A 19,993-nucleotide genomic window follows, 5' to 3' on the forward strand; every position below is an offset into this window, starting at 1 on the left:
TTACTTGATTGTGGTCACAATGCTACTAAGATGGGGGAGCTGGTTTTGGAATCCATTTCTGATTCTAAAACCTCTTGTTTTGGAATATATGTATATTTCATATATATGTCTCCTGTTAGACAAGTTGTGGAGGATTTTTTTCAGGAACACTGTGCAAAGATTTCCATATCCAGTAGACTCAATTACCTCCCAAATTAGTCCTAACTCTTAGGTTCTGTGTGTCTATGAAGTTGGTACAAGGTAGGAGCTGTTTCTAAAGCATCCAATGAGGCTCAACAGATACAAGATGAATTGCTTTTTCCCAACAACTCTTGGGTTTTGTATCATCAGAAAGCCATCACTGTAACAACATTTAATTTTTAAATGTGCCTTAGAAAATATGTGGATTTTCACTTTCCTTAAAATATCTGAGCAAATCTAACTACCCTATTTCCCAGAAAATAAGACCTAGCCGGACAATCAGCTCTAATGCGTCTTTTGGAGCAAAAATTAATGTAAGACCCGGTATTTATTATATTATATTACATTGTATTTTATTGTAGTGTAGTGTATTGTATTATATTAATTAGACCTGGTCTTATATTATGGTAAATTAGACTGAGTCTTATATTAATTTTTGCTCCAAAAGACGCATTAGAACTGATTGTCCTGCTAGGTCTTATTTTCGGGGAAACACGGTATATGAGAAAAAGCACCAAAACAAAAACAATTCATTAATTCGTTAGGAATGTACTTTTTGTTTAACAACTCATACCTTTCACCAATTATTTCGCTTTTCATTTCCTGATACTCCTGAGATGGGGTATGTATGTATTATCCCCACTTTACAGGTAGAGAAATGGCATACATTTTCCTCACATCAAAGAGAATGTAAAAAAATTCAGTCCAAAACTTGGGTATCTGGCTCCTAGCTGATTTCTATCTTAGAGCTGGTACCCCAGCATCATTTGCTGGTACCCCAGCATTAGCTTCTAGACTTAGGACAATTTAATATTGCTAAGTTCAACACAGAGAAGCAATAATATCTACCTATGGGGATAATAAAGATTAAGGGAGATAATATAAATGAAAGTTCCAACCACATGGTGTGGGTGTGTGTGTGTGTGTGTGTGTGTGTGTGTGTGTGTGTGTGTGTGATGTTTGTTAATTATGCATTGAGGTTTCTCTATAGTTGAAAATATTTTGTTTTTGCTACTCAAAATTCTCACTTTCCTTAAAATGTCAACTTTACGAACTGGCTATCTAAAAAGACTTTCTAAGCCCTTGTTGGAAAGAAATTAACAAGAAATTAGTTAAGCTTCTTTAAATAGTGTACTTTTCTTAGCCATATATTAATTACGGGAAAATATTAATCTGTTAATCACACCAACATCTGCCCTTTGAATCTCTGTAACTTTTCCTATTCCATTTCCTGGGACAGGAATAGCTGCCCTGTTGAAATGCTACCCTATTCTTTATGGTCAAATCTACTCTCTAATTTAAAGTTTGAAAGGAATTTACTAAAGTTTATGCAAAACAAACAAAAATCCCTAAAAGATTCTGTTAAAACAAGTGTGAGAAAACTGAGTTAGACAAAACCAATACGTTAATACAGAACTTGTCAGAGCCTTTACTTTATACTGTTTAACCTCCTGACTCCAAGCAGGGTAGACTAGGAAAACATGTTTTAAAATCACCTGACAACAAAACTCCCTTTTTATTTTTCACAGATCATTCTTTTAGAATGAGTGTTAAAGCTCTTGTGCTTTGGGAAACACTGGTGGCATCCGTAGCTTTCAAACAACGTTCCAAGAAATCCTTGAGTTTCATGAAAGCATTTCAGAAACAAAAGGACCGAGAGGAAGCTGACTAAGCAGGACTCTAGCCCAACACAACTGCTTAACAGAAAGCCAAGCCTTTTTTGTGCTCTAAATATTGGACATCTGACAATATTCCTTTGGAGAAAAGAAAAGGGTATGCTTTTAAAATATGCTTGAGAGGTACTAGTTTTAAAATATACTCGTTACATGTTGAAGTGAATTGGAGAGATCTCTATACATGCATCTTGCTTTATGCGTAGCACAGAGCACTCACTGTACTATAGGTACCTTAACAAACTGGTGAATGAGAGAGCTTGCTTAATATATGATTTTAGTTACAAAGTTCACCTCTGACATGCAAAATGCTATACAGGTATATTATATGAGTGACAGCTTCTGAGAAAATTATTTCAGAAAGATATAGTACAAGTAACTTAATCATTCTGGAAAGAAAAAATTGCAGATCAAAAATCAGAATAATTTCTAGCAAATTTACACTGTTTTGTCTTGTTTTCTAACCATGCTTTGTCTCTAAAGAACAAAGAGGAAAAGCCAATTTCAGAATGACCACATAATAGTGACCAAAATTAGTAAATGCTTTCTTTGCTCTATCTTTATTCATTCTCTTCCCTGAAAGAGGGCTATCTCTGTTCCTAGAGGCTAAGTGTCTGAATTATAGACTTGTATAACTAGAATCAGGAATGATCGGGATTTGTGAAAAGCTTGTGAGCCCGGGCAATGATGGGGGACCCTCCTAGACAAAGAGGTTAAATCAGAAAAGCTCTAGCTGCTATACCCTCTGCTTCAGTGGACAGGTTGGAAAGGACCCCTTCCTCCGATTCCCAGTAGGAAAGGAGAATATTAGACTTTGCACGGAAAACTTGTGCATCGAAACCAAATATACATGTGCTACGACCAAAGAAGGTGTACTGTAGTTATTCAACTTTCTGAAATCGAAGTCATTTCTCCCAATTAGATTCAAAGCTCTTCAACCCTGCAAACTCCACTATGACTCGGGAAGTATATCCACCCTCTACAGTCAAGTAAATGCTCAGGGTTGTGCAGGTCACTCTGCACAAAGTTTTGGGTCACTCTGAATTAAATGCAGATATGGAAAGGATACATACACATGACCTAGTTCATGGGCAATTGTAAAAGCCGTGCTCAGTCCACTGTCTTCACTAATAGAACAGCTTCTGTATGGGTCACAAATGGTTCCCAGTTCGGCAAGACCTATTAGAAGGACAAGAACAAGGATTTACTTTCAAAAGTAATTGTGGCCTGGAATAAAAACATGCAGTCAAGTGTTGTAGGCACAGAGGACACACACGGCAGACTCACCTAAGGTGTCACATTTGTCATGAGCTCTGCAGATGTCCTGTCTGAAAGCAAAGCAGACTTAGGGCCTTGACGACACCGAAGAGGAAATGTCAATACAAGTAAATGCTTGAGAGTCTTCTAGGGATTCACAACAGCACCCACTTTAAGGAAGGGGGTTACAAAAAGCAAACTAACAAGGCCGGGGTTTTGCAACTCAAAAACAGTTTGGGAACCATTGATTTAAGGATAAAAAGCTACACTGAAAGGTCTTCTTCTGCCTCGGGGGTAGGCACAGAGCAAGCAGAAACCTCTCCGACCAGGAGTTTTCCTCATACCTTGGAGGAAGTGATTCTAGTTTCTTAGCAAACATTCCTGAGAGGGCTCTTAAGGCCTTTCACTTCTGTTGAAGAGTGCGTGCTTGTGACCGTATCCGAGCTGAGGGACAAGCGGCACAACTAAAACAGCATACCTCTTTGTTGCCCTGTACAGCTTTTTAAATATTTTTGAGCTAGTAGCTACCATTTAAAAACTGGCAGGTTTCATGTAAAAGAAAAATCCACACCTCTGACTTTTTGCAAAATCACAACAGTTGGCCACACTGGACTCATCCTGCATGTTAACAACCTGCTCAGTCTGAAGAGCAGCTGCCCCCGCTATCAGGGCATTTCCTTTCAGGCCCACCTAACTCTTTCGCTGCCTACTTGGCACCTAGTGGTTAGTGATTCTCAACCAGGGGTGATGCTGCGCTCCCCTCCCCCCACTCCACAGAGGGCACTTGGTAACCCATGCGGTCTGAAGGCATTGCTGGTTGTCACAACTAAGAGGGGGGATACTGCTGGCATGTAGTGGGTGGTAGAGACCAAGGACGCTGCTAAACGTCCTGCAGTGCATAGCACAGCCCCCGGCAGAGAATTACCTGGTCCAAAATGTCAATAGTGCTGAAGTTGAAAACCCTTGTACGGGGGGCTGGCTACCAGCAATATTCAACCTCATCCCATCTACTTGACTGGAAAAAAAGATTTGAAGAATAAGGAATTCAGATACCTTGTTACGAGAACAGCAGTATCATGGTGGATTCCACCTGGATAGTTCTTTGAATGCTGCCACTGGCAAAAGTTTCTTAATGTTGTCTGGGCATTAAAAGATATGGAAGGTCCTTCCTAAATACAGAAAAGAATTATGATTGGTTCATTGTACCAATACCAATTAGATATGCCATTTCAGATACGGATAGAAGAAAGAAGAAAAAAACTTTATTACCTGTTCATTATGAATCACAACTAAGTTCACAATAACAATATTAATTAAATTTCCAATACTTGGGTCTTTATAGATAGAGGCTACCTGTAACCGAGATAAATTTTTCAAAGTTAATTGTGAACTCTGTGTAAGCAATAAGCAATTCACTTCTTACGTGGAGACTCCACCTCTTTTTACATTTCATGCAACATACTCATTTTTTAGTTGTGAATTTTCATTCATTCAACACACATTTATTAAAAGTCATTTACAAACATTTATTGTAAAATTCAAAGATGGCAGTTTCAAATCATAATAAATTCTAACAAATTTAAATTTCAAAGTGTTTTCTTTGGAAATTGCATGGCAACTCAACTTAACATTTCTCTATGCCAACATACTGGATATTAATTTGCAGTCAAACTCTTTCGTCCCGGATCGCCAAATTAGGGAATCTCACATTGACCATACCCTTGCTACTCCTGCTGTTCTTCATGTTTACCGCCCAGATGTGTTCTCCATCACCTGGTAACCTATTTGTTTCCCATTATTATTGTTAATTATGAGAGTTAACATTCATTGAATGCTTAGTGTGGACTAGATTTGCTGAAAACTGCATATGCGTTTGCATTTAATTCTACAGCAAAACTCTGGGCTAGGTTATTATTCTAATCTCTGCTCAAGAAATGAGGAAAATAAGGCTCAGAGAAATTAAGTAATTCGTCCAAGACTATACAGTGGGAAGTAGCAGAGCCAGAACTCTCAACTACGTCAATTTGACCCAAAATCCATGCTTGCAATTGAAATTCTTATGACAGGTCCGAATTTATGGGGTGAAAATGGAGCAGAGTCTGTGCAAGGTCTGATTAGGTTTTTCTTTCTCTGCTCCAGGACGGGAGAGGGCTAGGGCATATGGAATATGGGACTGAGCACGGAAAACGGGTTAAGGGGTGGCTGGAGGGGAGGCAGGTTGGGGCTGGGGTGGAGAGCATGGGGTACTGGTTCACAGCTGTGTGGGGAAAGACAAGGAGAACCACAGGCCAGGGAGAGGGAGGAAGAAACTCTAAAGCAATGTTTCCAAATATGATTGCTTTTCATATTCATTTGTGGAGTATATAAAAAGTCGATTCCTGTTCAAATAAATTAGAGTCAATCCATTAAAGGAAATGTCGTGCTGAGGTTTAAAATGAATAAGGGCAAGATCAAAGGGGCTGCCACAGAGAACAATCTCTAATATTTTAAGCAAAAAAGCAACGTGGAAAACAGTATAGCAATGCTCCATTTCTGTTTGAAAAAAGAGTTGTACATGCACACATATATGCTTAAGAAATGTCCAGAGTTGTGCTGTCCAATATGGCAGCCATTTGCCATTTGAGGTCACTGAGCACTTGAAATGTGGCTACTCCAAACTGAGATGTGCTGTGAGCATAAAATACATACTAGATTTTGAAGACAGTATAAAAAAATTAAAATATTTCAGTAATTTTTGAAATATTTGGATATAAAACGCATTATTAAAATTAATTTCACCTATTTGTTTTATTTCATGTGGCTAGTAGAAAATTTAAAATTACATATGTGGCTCATGTTACATCTCTATTGGGCAGAGCTTCTTAGAAACATATGCAAAGGAACTTTTAATAGTGGTTGCCTCTGGGAAGGGGCCTGGGAGATTGGTAGGAAAGGACATTTATTTTTCATCAATTGTCTTTCGTTACACTTGATTTTTTTCATTATGCAAACATATTGTTTTTTCAATTCAAAATGGGAATAGAAGAAAAGAGAGATTTCTAGGCCTCACCCCACGGCTAATTAGAATCCTGGGGAAGAGGATCGAGGTAGGCAGCTGCATTTTATAAAGCTCCATGGGTGACTCTGGTTCACAACCAGCATCCAAGCCTTACTGAAGCCCCATCCTTCACTCTGCAAGCTCAAGCGTCAGACAAAGAACACTGGTTTTGGGAACTGGACGTGCTAAAGGTCACATGTGGTTTCTAAGCCATTTACTATCTTTACATGACCATTGGCAAGTGACCTAACTCCTCTGAGGCTCGGTTTTCTTATCTATAAAATGGGGGTGATAATCATACCTGGCAGAGCTGCCAAGAGGCTTAGAAATGATGCCTTTTCAGTAAGAAGCACATTTTCTAACGCAGAATAAACACTCAATATTGATAACCATTACTGCCACCATAAAAAGGCAACCTATGGATAATCTTTTCTCTTCAGTCACTTGCTTGATTCATTGATATGCCAGCCCTGAATGATCTAGCAAAGCACTGCCTGAAAACCCATTCCCCAATGGCACATTTAGGGACCTCATAAATCATCTTCTTTTTAATGTACTTACAATTGACATTAAAGTTAAAATATAGTGTTGAAGGTTTGCTCCATGGTATAAAACCATTTTTTTGTCTGCCACCACCATCACTTCTACAAACCGTGGATAGGATAAAAAACGTTTTGTTCTTCTGTGGGTCCTCTTTTCTCTTGTGCTGTCCGTCTTGTTACCATAGGTGGAAAGCGTCTTTGTCGCTAGGCTGCTTTTTAAGACTGCCACATCATCAGCCAGGCTACTCCTTTTTCCCCATTTCGTTGTTCTCATTTTCCTCTTGTCTTTATTGTGACTATTTTTGTGTTCTGTAACAAATCAGATGGCATGTATTACATTTCAAGTCACATCTATTTCATATTAAGAATTGAATTTGACACATCTTACAATGATGCTTCTGTAGTCAAATTACATACAAAATCAAGTTCTACACACTGTGGATTCTACATGTGAACCACAATCTGTACTTAACTAAATGACTAAGGACTTGAAATTAGCTGCCCTGGAAGTTTCCGCAAATGCTCCCTTAAGGTATTAGAAAATCAGACCTGTTTTTAAGGGCAACAAATGCAAGTGACTCATTTCACTTGGTAACAAAAGTCTTGCTGGGATTTCAGCAGTTTCCATTCATTATTCTTTGCCATGGATACAGTAAGGGCCAAAAATAGCTACAGAGATCCAGAGAATAGAAATGCAGATGTTTCATATACACCACTTCTGACATTCCATGCGATACAATAAAAAGAAGTCTGAGAGGTGGGTAGGCTAATAGACAATACACAGGAACTAGAGGAAGTGCACGACAAGTTAGACATGGTATTATTCTATTACTGTATTTGATCGTTATAATATGCAAAATGATCTATAAGAATAGAATCACTGCTATTCAATGCCTCTGATTTTTTAAAATTAACTTATTCCAGGGCTCAGTTAAGGAAGTGGATTAAACTCAGAGTGTAAACAGATAGTTGGGACTATGATGTATAATGCAGATTAGCTCCACTCCCTTCCAACTCTTGCCTAGCCCTCTGGGGTTCTACACAATCTTGCCGTTCCAAGTGTGGTCCTTGGACCAATAGCACTGGCAACCCTTGGAAATTTAGAAATGCAGACTCTCTGGTCCCACTCCAGACCTGATGAATCAGCATCTACAGTTTAACAAGATCTCCAGGTGATTCATATTTATGTTAATGTTTTGAGACACACTGGTCTCAAACTTGGCTTGAAGCTTATATTGCTAGTGAGAATATCCAACTTTAAAGCCATCAATCACACAATAAACAGAATAAGCACAAAAATGCCTGCCAAAATCCGCTTTAAGTAAAAACATAATTTAATCAGTTATCTTGCCTATCAGTTCATAAATGTGCTTTAAAACTTTAACGTGTGGGGGAGGAAGAAACTTTATTCTTCTAGGTTCTTCTGGCTGGTTTAATAATTAAACAAACATGAGACAGACTAACAGGAGAAAATAGCCAAATTCAATTACATACGTATGTATGGGAACTTCAGATACATGACAGAGTCTGAGATACCACCCCTTCCCCACATAAATGAGAGATTCAGAGACAAAGATTTTTTGCTTAGGGCTGGAGGTGGGTGGGGCCATGGGGATTGATAGCTAAAGGGTACAGGGTTTCTTTTTCAAGTGATAAAAAAATGTTCTAATATTGACTCTGATGATGGTTTCATGTATCTGTGAATACACTAAAAGCCATTGAATTGGACATTTTAAATGGATGTACAGTAAGTTTTGAGAATTATATCTCAATAAAGCTGTTTTAAAAAGAACATATGTAACTTAGTTTGTAAAAAGTAAATAATCCTCACTTAATGTCTTCTGTAAATATTTTGATTTATGGGATTTATTTAGAGAAAGGTATACCTGCCCTGAGAAAAACACTTAAGAAACACTATAGAATTCACTCTTTTTGACCACTAAGGGGGGAAAAAAACATAGTCTTAGAGAATCATCAGAAGGAACTTGGGCATAGGAAAACCAAAGGATGAATTAAGGCACTAACTGATAATAAGGAACACTTATTTAAATTAAAAAATTGAAAAGAATTAAGGCTTTAATAATGAACAGGCTGCAATTCCTAATAGAGAATAACCCATGTAAATTCTAACACACCTGAAAGACATTTCATTAACAAGTAACCTGTGCCTCCAATAAATAATTCAATATACTTTATGTGACATGAAAATGTAGGAATAAAATTACTTCTTTAGAATTGAAAACATCTTCTAATGCATAATACTTCTCTGTCTTTCACCCATCTGACCTTTTATCCTAATGGGTCCGAATCATATTTATTGACCTAATTAGCCCAATTAATTTCTACCACATTAATCATTTTAGCAAGCAATTTTGTATTTAGCCTTAAAAATAGTATGAGCTTCAAAAATAAAACAAAAAGCCCACCTACTGAATGGGAGAAGATATTCACCAATGATTCATCTGATAAAGGGTTAATATTCAAAATGTATAAAGAACTCATGCAACTCAACACCAAAAAAACTATCCGGTTAAAAAATGGGCAGAGGAACTGAATAGACATTTTCCAAAGAAGACATACAGATGGCCAACAGACATATGAAAAGCTGCTCAATGTCACTAACCATCAGAGAAATGCAAATTAAAATGAGATATCACTTCATGCATGTCACAAAGGCTATCACCAATAAATCAACAAATAACAAACGATGGCGAGGATGTGGAGAAAAGGGAACCCTCATGCACTGTTGATGGGATTGCAAATTGGTGCAGCCACTATGGAAAACAGTTTAGAGGTTCCTTAAAAAAATTAAAAAGAGAACTATCTTATGATCCAGCGATTCCACTTCTGGGTATTCACCTGAAGAAATCCAAAACACTAATTCAAAAAGATCTATGCAATCCCTATGTTCCTTGCAGGTCTATTTACAATAGCCAAGATATGGCAGCAATCCAATTGCCCGTTAATAGATGACTGGATAAAGAAGATGTGGTACATATGTACAATAGAATATTACTTGGCCATAAAAAAGAATAAAATCTTGCCATCTGCAACAGCATAGATGGACCTACAGGGTATTATGCTAAGTAAAATAAATCAAACAGAAAAGACAAATGCCATATGATTTCACTTTATATGTGGAATCTAAAATAAATGAACCAGCAAAACAGAAACAGATTCATAGATACAGAAAACAAATTGATGGCTGCCAAATGGGAGGGGGGTTGGCAGACAGGGTGAAAAAGGTGAAGGGATTAAGAAGTACAAATTGATTGTTATGAAATAGTCAATGAGATATAAAGTACAGCATAGGGAATATAGTTAATAATATTGTAATAATTACGTATAGTGCCTGGTGGGTACTAAGCTATTCGGGGGGATCATTTCATAAATTATATAAATGTCTAACTACTATGCTAGACACCTGAAACTAATATAAAACAATATTGAATGTCAACTGTAATTGAAAATGTTAAAAATCTTAAAAATAGTATGAGCTTTAAGGATTCAAGTATTCACTATGACTACAAACATATGAACATTTTTACAGAGAATCGGAAAAAAAAAAACACTATAACATGTATAACCTACTCAACTCTCTTGCCTTTGAACAGAAATTGTTAATAACAGAAAGTTATATTTACCAAGTGACACATGCTATTAGGATAAAAATAAAGTCATCCACAGTTCTCTTTAATGACCTGTTAGCCTAATGGAATGGAGGCTCGTGTTCAAATTTGCAATAATGCCATTTTACTAATAGTTTTATTAGCATGGGCTACATAATGAAATTTCATTCTTGTGGAAAGTACAGGACAAAGAGTCTGCATATTTTTTTTTATTTTCTTCCCCATACATTTATTATTATTTTTTTAGTGCAATATAATTTACATACCATAAAATCCACACTTTCAAAGTACACAATTCAGTGGTTTTTAGTGGATTCACCGAGTTGTGCAATCATCACCATTATTTAATTTCAGAGTATTTTCATTGTCCCCAAAAGAATCCTGTACCCATTAGCAGTCACTCCCCATTCCCTCGCTCCCTCCAGCATCTATCTGGCAATCACTAAACTATATTTTGTCCCTATAGATTTGCCTATTCTGGCATTCCATACAAATGGAGTTATACAATATGTGGCTTTTTGTGTCTAGCTTCTTTCACTTAGCATATTTTCAAGGTTCATTCATGTTGCAAGTATGTGTCAGTATTCCATTACTTTTTATTGCCAAATAACATTCCTCTGTATTGATATATCATTTTGTTTATCCACTCATCAATTGGTGGACATTTGGGTCTAACCACTCAATTGAATAATTCTTTCATGAACATGTGTGTGTGTGTGTTTGTGTGGCCATATTTACATTTCTCGTGGGTAGATATCTAGGAACAGAACCCCTGGGTCACATGGTAACTCTATGTTTAACATTTTGAGGAACTGCCACATTGTTTTCCAAAGTGGCTGCACCACTTTCATGCCTTTTCTTGAAGTTCAAATGTGACACTCAGAAATAGAAAATCATTTTTTATGGTTATTTTAAGAATTTCTCAATAACTAATCATGCTTACTTAACTAAACAGCTTATGAGCAACCTGGCCTAGTTCAAATCTTAGAATAGCAAGTTGAACCAAAGAAGATATACAGATGGCAAATAAGCATATAAAAATATGCTCCACATTATATATCACCAAGGAAATACAAATTAAAACAACAATGACGTACTGGCCAAAATCCAGAACACTAACACCAACAAATGCATGCAAGGATGCAGAGCAACAGGAACTCACACATTGCTGGTGGGGATGCAAAGCGGTGCAGCCACTTTGGAAGACAGGTGGGTGATTCTTACAAAACTAAACATATTCTTAATGTACAATCTGGCAAACGAGTTCCTCGGTATTTACTCAAAGAAGCTGAAAGTTTATGTCCACTCAAAAACTTGCACATGAATATTTATGGCAGCTTTATTCATAATTGCTAACAGTTGGAAGCAACCAGCATGTCCTTCAGTAGGAGAATTTATAAGTCAACTGTGATACATCCAGACAATGGAATATTATTCAGTGCTGAAAATAAATGAGCTATCAAGCCACAAAAAGGTTTGGAGGAATTTTAAATGCCTATGACTAAGTGAAAGAAGCCAATCAGGAAAGGCTACATACTATGTGATTCCAACTATAGGACGTTCTGGAAAAGACAAAACTATGGAGACAGTAAAATATCAGTGGTTGACAGGGATTGGGGCTAGGGAAGGATATGTAGGCAGAGCATTCAGAGGATTCTTAGGGCGTTGAAAGTACTCTGTACGATACTATACTGAGGGACACGTCTTTAGGCATTTGTCCAAGCCCACAGAATATACAACATCAAGAGAGAACCGTAACGTAAATCAGGACTTTGGGCGACCATCACGTGCCAGTGTACATTCATCAATTGTAACACATGCATCACTCTGGTGAAGGATGCTGACTGTGAGGGAGGCTGTGCATGTGTGGGTGTGGGGACAGGGGACATATAGGAAATCTCTGTACCTTCCTCTCAATTTTGCTGTAAACCAAAAACTGCCCTAAAAAATGAGACAATAAAAAAATAGCATATGATACCGCTAAGAATCAAATACATATTTGCATTCAGAAAAAAGTGTAATATTTTGCAATTTGAACCCTCACGTGCCATGTAAACAAAATTTAGGCACGTTAAAAAGCTCTAACTGGCAGTTGTGTGCTTCCTAATGCCAATTCATACTCACTACAGTTGTAAAATCTTATTCCAAGAACATGAGTTAATGTTGACTTTTACAACTGTTCTGGCCTTGATGACTTTGAAGGGGAAGCTGTGATGCTTACGACCACGAGATCAAGTGCTCTAAAGGGAGCAGCTTCAGGTTCTGTCTGACCTTGGGCAAGTAAGTGACTCGCTCACCTTCCTTTCTCCCACTTGTAAAGCTGAGTAAGAACAGTACCCATTTCATAGAGTCGCTTTGAGGAACAATCGGAGACCATATCTGTAAGGTGCCTAGCGCATCGGAAGGACCCAATAAATACTGTAATTTTTTCTATTTTTACCAGTCATAAGGTCATACTGTAAGTGAGGCATACCAGGAACAGTTAAGGGAGAGTGACTATTAAAGACTATTTTCTGGCTTACAATAACAATTTCAAAATTGTAAGCTGTTTATGTCCTAGAATGATCTTTTCTAAGTCACTTTTCTGGGGCCCCGTTTCCTGACCTGTTAAATGGGCACATAAATACCTGCTTCCATCTTAACGCTATTTTGAAAATTAAATGAGAAATTATGTGGAGAATTCCTTGTAAAGTAACTTTAAAAATGACTTATTGGGCACCTATTTTGTGAAAAGCCCTGGGCTAGGTAAGTTGAACAAAACGAGCAACAACAAAACAAGAATAAAATTTGGGGCAATCCTTCAAAAAACTATTATAAAAATTTAAGATGGTATCATTAGTTAAAAACCTCACAGCCCAAATGTCATGCGGGAGACCCTGCTCGCTGAGCCATTTGTCGTGCGGGCGGCCTGCAGGGTCTCTGCTCCCGTTCCCCACATAAGAACGCAGGACATGGCTAGGCCAAAAAGGAACACCCACGGAGCCACAGATAGGGGAGTCATACCACTATACTCTCGCTGGCGGCATCCGCCTCTCTGCAATCAGCTCTTGCTAGCTCAGCCACCATCTTCTCGCTAGCCCCCATTCTTTGCTAGCATAGCCACAGCAGTTATATTAGTGGCCAATGGCTCACTGGTTACAGCTGACGGCCAACTAGCCACAGCTGATGGCCATTTGATCACAGTTGATGGCCATTTACTACCTGAGCCAGCCCCTTTCTATGTGAGGCCGAGAGCCTGGAAATTGCTTTTTGGGGCTCTGTCCCCACACCAAAACTTTGATATTTGCTTATTTATGGGTAAAAATGTTTTAAATGAGCTTCATTTCACATTGCCATGCAATAAAGTACATATTATATTACTAAAGAACTGGAATTATTTTAGAAAATCACACCCAGGCCTTGCTCATTCAATAGTTACTCATTGAGTGTTTTCCACCAACTGGGGTTGGGCAAAGAAGATTCGAATGTTAACATTAACAGCTGGGAAGTTAATTATTGCTCCCTATTTTCATAAGGTTTATCAAAATTTAACTGAACTTCCTTAAGGCACTGAGCCACCTTGTGACCTCGTGGTCCGAGTGGGCAGGGAATCACAGCACAGGACCAAAGGGAGGACTGGAGAGCGAGGCTTTCAGCAAGTCCCTCTCTGCGCCACCTGGGCTTCACAGCCAGGAGGAAGCTGGACAGGAACCATGAGTGCTTTCGCGCTCGGATTCTGCAGCCAGATCAGCCCTGGTTCACGTTCCTGCCTTAGCACTAATCTAGCTGCCTCTCCTGCCTCTGCGCCTCGGTTTCCTCATTTGTAAAATGAGCATAACAGCACAATCCTCAAAGGCTAACTGTGAGGATGAAAAGATAGCACATAAGCCCCCTCTCTCCCCAGAGCAGAGTGTGACACAAGAAAGGGTCCATTAAATATTTCACGTGATGAGAATTATTAGTTGTTATTGTTTTACAAGTAGTATGCAAAATATCCTCTCTTTATACATTAGTATGTTGACAGGAGGGTTTCTCAAACAAGACAATTTAATGTTAGAAAGACTCTTCTACAGGAAAGGAGAGGGTGGGAGAGAGGGAGGGAAGGAGCTAAAGCATGAAAGCGGGTCCCTGTTCCCACAGAACTTTCAATTTGGTAACAAACACTTGCAGATTGATAGCGAGAAGATGGAGTCTGAGCTGTAATGAGATGTAAACAAATGCAAACACTTCCACCTCTGAGCTGGCTCCAAGGGCTGATAACCACAGCGAACAAAAAGTGGAGCCATGGCAGTTCCCTGCCGTCTTGGTTGCAGTTAGATCTAAGATCTGTGCTCACTGGGTCTGTTCAGAGAGTTACTTAATGGAGCCTTCACACAGGGGTTACGCAGGCCAGGAGAAGCAGTCTGCTGGGATCAGAGGAAGATGGGTAAACAAGCGCAATGTGGGGAAAAAAGATAAACCATAAAAACAAAAACAGCCGTAAAACCAATGAATGTTCTAATAATAAAGAACAATGTGTTTCCAGAAACTAGGTGTGGAAGGAGTTGAGGTGGGGAAACTGTTCTTTTACGTATAAAGCTTTAAAGGGTACGAATGAAAACTCACCAAGGTTTCATTTTTTTAAAGTGTCTTCCATTTGCTAGCTTTAAAGATAATAGTGAATCCCTGGGTCCTCCCTGAGATGGTGTCCCCAAACCCATCCCTCTGAGCTTTAGGGCAGGGCGGGGGAATGACCTGCGCCTGTCTGGCTGTGCTCCCAGCTCAGTACTGACAGGAAACGGGTGCAAAGGGCAGTGGGGGAAGAGACACTGCTAAGTCTCCTTTCTGGCTAGCCAGAACCTTTATGAACAGTTTCTCTGAGAGTGGTTTACAGAACATTAGTCCCGGAAGGTATTTCCAAAAACAAATCAAATAGATTTGGAAAAACACTTGACTGGCATTCCCATCTGGGACTTTCTCCAGGCACATTAGCATTTTAAGAGCTCTGAGAAGTCTTGCAGCAAAGAAACCAGTTTATATTTGTTTAACCATGTAACTGGGAAACTTTGGGGTCTTGGCCAGTTTATGGGGCAGATGATGGGGCCCGAATCCTCCCTGGAAGTAGAGATGGGAGGAGCATATTGATGGGCTTCTCAGGGAGGGAAAGAGATGCTGTTGGAAGGAAAACAATTGAGAAGCTTGTTGCAATTCAAGCTGCTGTGGCGGGTGGTGGGTGGTGGGACGCATGTCTGAGGGTCATCACTCTGTCTTCTAAAGGGGGGTGGCCTCCAGCTAAGTGGGGAGTTAAATTTGCTGACTCAGGTATGCAAGAGGGGGCTGTACCCCCAAAAGACTGTCTGCATTCTTTCTCATTCACCATCCAGCAGCTCCTTCAGCTAAATGCAGTCGTGACGACTACTGTTATACTAATACTGGCTGACATTTGTTGAGTGCTTTCTTCTGTGTCACGTATTCTTCTAAGTACTTTATATGGATTAATCTGATTATTCATCACAGCAACCACCTATGGTAGGGGCTATTATTTTCATTTAATTAATGAGGAAATTAAGGCACACTTGAAACAACTTGAGAAAATATTTAAAGAACATATTGGAAGATGTATAAAACGCTAAACATACCCGGACCTGTATTTTACTAACAGAGTGTTTGGTTTTGCTATTAATATCCTGAGAAATACTCTTCGGGAAATGGTGGTGGTGACTCATTCCCTCTCTTAGCAGTAAGGGGACATTGGCCTTTCCTGGCTGGTGGGGTGCCAGCTGCCCACAGCCACCCTGCACTAGTGGTGGCCTGCTTTCCACAGCCCCTCCCAGGCCCCTTTGTGAAACACAGATGGAGGGGAGCATACCAATGGGCTTGGGATCTTCTCGGCCAGTTCTCTCCAGTAAAAACAAAATGTGAGCCACACACGGAAGTTAAGAAATTTCTAGTAGCCACATTAAAAAAAGAAGTCAAAAGAAACAGATGAAATTAATCTTAATAATAGAGTCACTCTATTTACCCCAGATATCCAAAATATTATCATTTCAACACATTTCAAGCACTCAGGAGCCACATGGGACTCCTGGCTACTGTACAGGATGCTGCATTCCAGGCATTGGTGTTTGTAGAGTGAATGCTGGAGGCAGTGTGATATGGTACGTACATAAGAGTTTGCGCTTGGGAGTCACAGAGACCAGTGTTTAAATGCCAGCTGCTCCATATTCAATTTCTGTGACCTGGGGCAAGTCACTTAAACTTTCTGTGCCTCAGTTTCCTCATCTATGAAATGGGGATAACAATGGTTCCTCCCTAATACACAGAAAGTACTGAAACAGGGCCTGAGGCATAGTAGTACTCCAGGAGTGTTGGCTGTAGGGACTCATTCCTGAAAGCGAATACCCTTTTAAGGCTGCTGGAATGAAGGCGCGCCAGGGCTTCCTGCTATCTGACATTTGTTGCAGCTCCCGGGTGGCCCTAAGGCTGAACGTTGCCTGTGGTGGGTCTAGGTATCACTCCCACATCAGAGATTAAAAAGCAGATGGGCAGGAGCTCTTTAGAAAGGCTTCTAAGCAACTCCTGGAGAGTGTATCTCCCACATTCTTTTGATACACAAGTTTCCCAGTTTACACAGCACTGAGGACGAGTTTATACTGCACAGTGTGCAGCACAAACCCTTTCTCATCCTGATGTCCAAGTTCCATGACTACAGCAACGAGTGGTCGCAGGGGCATGCTGTACCGATTGCAGGTGACCTCACCAGGAACCCTCCCAACCACAGGCCACCATCCCGTAGCACTCTGGCTCAGCTCAGATACTCAGCTCTTGCTGTGACAACTTAACTATTAAATGAGTTAAAAGCCTAATATCTTTCTGCAGAGCTGTGAGATAACTTACTTGTTTATTAATTGCTCTTATCCTTAAATCCAGTGCCATTCCCAAAACCTCATTTGGGTCGCACTTTTGAATATCCTCTTTCTAGGCACTTTGCACAGACAACTTTTCCTAGATTTGCAGCCTTGAAAGAACATAGGATTGGGAAGTAAGAGGCGAGTGTTCAGGGACCGTTTTTCCATTTGTTCTAGCTCCAAGATTATGAATCTCTTCAAAATTCTAAGCCTTGATCTTCTTATCCATGAAGAGGACTGGAAGTTCTCTCTAAAATCCCCTCCTATATTAAAAATCGTGAGTTCTTATATTTTAAAAGACAAAAGTGAATAATGCTGAAAAATGAAATCCTAAGATTCAAAAGGGTAAAACCCAACATAGACTCACTGTCCCTCTTAGAGAGGCTATAAAAGAAATAACCAAGAGTCGCGGGGTGGGCGGGTCAGAGGAGACAGGATAACACCAAAGGAGAGAGACCAACACAAAGTAAGTGGGCTGTAGCCCATGTTAGATAACACCAAGAGAGGTACAGTGTATACACCTCCAATATTTACAGTGAAGTTATTATTTTGGACCTGCTAAAACAGATAACAGCTTCTGAAAACCACTTTCATTCTAATCTGACTTGTTACAATACAACAGCATCAGATATGAGCATTAGGAAACTGGCTTAAAAGAAAAAAAGTGCATTATCAAAATTGCCTTTGGAGAACCTATCTTACATTGCCCACAAAGCACAGGATAGGAACTCTGGGTAATAATGGGCTCATGTCTCCCACTCCTCTCCCCGCAGGAACGTGTGCTCATACAGGGCTGATTCTCACACCACTAACTCTTCTGTGTCTGCTGTCTCACTGGCTTTCTCTTTTTCTCTGGTGGGCACTATATGCAAAAGAACATAGTTGCATTCTTAGGTATCCAAAACTTCCTTTGTAAGTGTTTCACCCATGCACCACGAGAACACATTCCCATAATAAAGTATACTGGCTTAAAACTGAAAGCTGCGCTTGTAGATACCAATTAGAAATAAAAACAATAGCATGCCTTTTCTGTTGGCATAGACAATGGCTTTTAATAACAAGTCCTAAATAAGCCTTTCCTAGTCTATTGCTCTTCACCTGTGTCTTGGACAAACTATACTGACCTCTCCACTGCGGTTTCCTGCAATGTAGTCCTGGAATAGCATGAAATCTACGGTGCGTGAAATGTTTATAATAAAATAAGGAAGCCATGTATGACATAAGTGTCTGCAAATAAAGACAATGAAAAAGACAGCCACAGTCTCGGGAAAACATTTGCAAACTACATATCTGACAAAGGGTTTATATCCAGAATATATACAGAACTCTCAAACTTCAATAATAAGAAAACATCCTAGTTTTTTTTTTTTAATGGGCAAAAGATTTGAACAGATGCTTCACCAAAGAAGATACATAGATGGCAAATAGGCACATGAAGAGATGCTCAGTCGTTAGGGAAATGCAAATTAAAACTGTGATGAGATACCACTACACACATATCAGAATGGCTAAAATTAAAAAACAAACAAAATACTGGCAATACCAATAGACAGGATGCAGTGGAAATGGAACTTTTATACCCTGGGGGTGGAACTGCAAAATGGTACAGCCATTTTGAAACATAGATGGGCAGTTTCTTAGAAAGTTAAGCACATTCTTACCATATAACCCAGCAATCTCACTCCTAAGTATTTACCCAAATGAAAAGAAAATTTATGTTCACCCAAAAACCTGTATGCAAATGTTGATAATGACCTTATTTGTAACTGTCAAAACTTTGTCCCTCCACTGGATAATGGATAAACAAACTGTGGTATTCCCATATAATGGAACACACGGCTCACAATAAAAAAGGATGAATTACTGATACAGGCAATATAGGATGAACCTCACATGCACTATGTTTAGTGATTCTATTTATATGACATTCTGGAAAAGGCTAAATTGCAGAGACAGAAAATGAGGGTTGACTACAAAAGACACCAGGAATTATTCTCTATCTTCATTGTGAGTTGGTTACATGACTGTATGCATTTGCTAAAACTTGCAAAACTGTACACCCAAAAAGGATGGTGGTTGCTGCATGTAAATTACACCTTAATAGAAAAATGGAAAGAAAACACCAGAAAATAAAAATATTTGTAAAATAATAAAACTCTTAACAGAAAAATGCTAAGGCCAATCACATCAACTTGAAGTTTTTCCACATGCCACCGGCGAACTGCATTTCCAACTCCCCACTCTAATTCTAATGTCATATGAGAGATGGGGATCAATAAAAAAGGATGCATTTTGCCAACATTAGCCCTTCGTTTTACTTTTTTCCTTCTCAAAGTTCACCACTCACATGTACATGAACCATCACAGCTTGCATTTCCTCAGGCTACTTTTTGTGATTTCAGAATGCTATCTCTTTATTAATGATTTTCAGTTGCACAGAATATTCATGCAGAAGTCCTGGACCCACATAAGCAGACTTTGGTTACCGCTACAATAAAATAATTCTGTAATAGTCTGATGATCATAAACAACCTAACTTTGGTGGATACAAAGTTTAAAACGTAAACCTCAATTAATGGCAAAAATAGCACTTTATTAAATGAGCGGGTATTTATTCCCTCAGACAAAGAGCACCAATAGATTCTACCATATCTTACTTCAAAGAGACAACTCGCTTAGGTGAAGGGTCTGAGGGCTCTCAGATTAGAGAGAACAAGCAGTTTAACCTGTTTCCTGGGGCACCTGGGAAGGTGAATAAATTAGCAAGTATCTGTGTGACCCTTTTTCCTCAGCACAGAATGGGTTTCTG

At 39.1% G+C, this 19,993-nt stretch overlaps 1 protein-coding gene across 3 annotated transcripts in view; it reads right to left on the bottom strand.

Annotated features, from left to right (window-relative positions):
* Positions 1 to 19,993, bottom strand: part of ADAMTS9 (ADAM metallopeptidase with thrombospondin type 1 motif 9) — a 160,381-nt gene that overhangs the window by 125,612 nt on the left and 14,776 nt on the right. For all 3 annotated transcript variants that reach the window (XM_033132881.1, XM_033132882.1, XM_033132880.1), the window contains exons 4-8: positions 6,709 to 6,998; positions 4,380 to 4,463; positions 4,164 to 4,279; positions 3,141 to 3,181; positions 2,927 to 3,032 (exon numbers count right to left, since the gene is read on the bottom strand). In XM_033132881.1, the coding sequence (XP_032988772.1) occupies positions 2,927 to 3,032; positions 3,141 to 3,181; positions 4,164 to 4,279; positions 4,380 to 4,463; positions 6,709 to 6,998 (637 nt within the window). The remainder of the gene's footprint in view (positions 1 to 2,926; positions 3,033 to 3,140; positions 3,182 to 4,163; positions 4,280 to 4,379; positions 4,464 to 6,708; positions 6,999 to 19,993) is intronic.

Source organism: Rhinolophus ferrumequinum, chromosome 17, assembly GCF_004115265.2.
Source record: "Rhinolophus ferrumequinum isolate MPI-CBG mRhiFer1 chromosome 17, mRhiFer1_v1.p, whole genome shotgun sequence".
Classification (NCBI taxonomy): Eukaryota; Metazoa; Chordata; class Mammalia; order Chiroptera; family Rhinolophidae; genus Rhinolophus; species Rhinolophus ferrumequinum.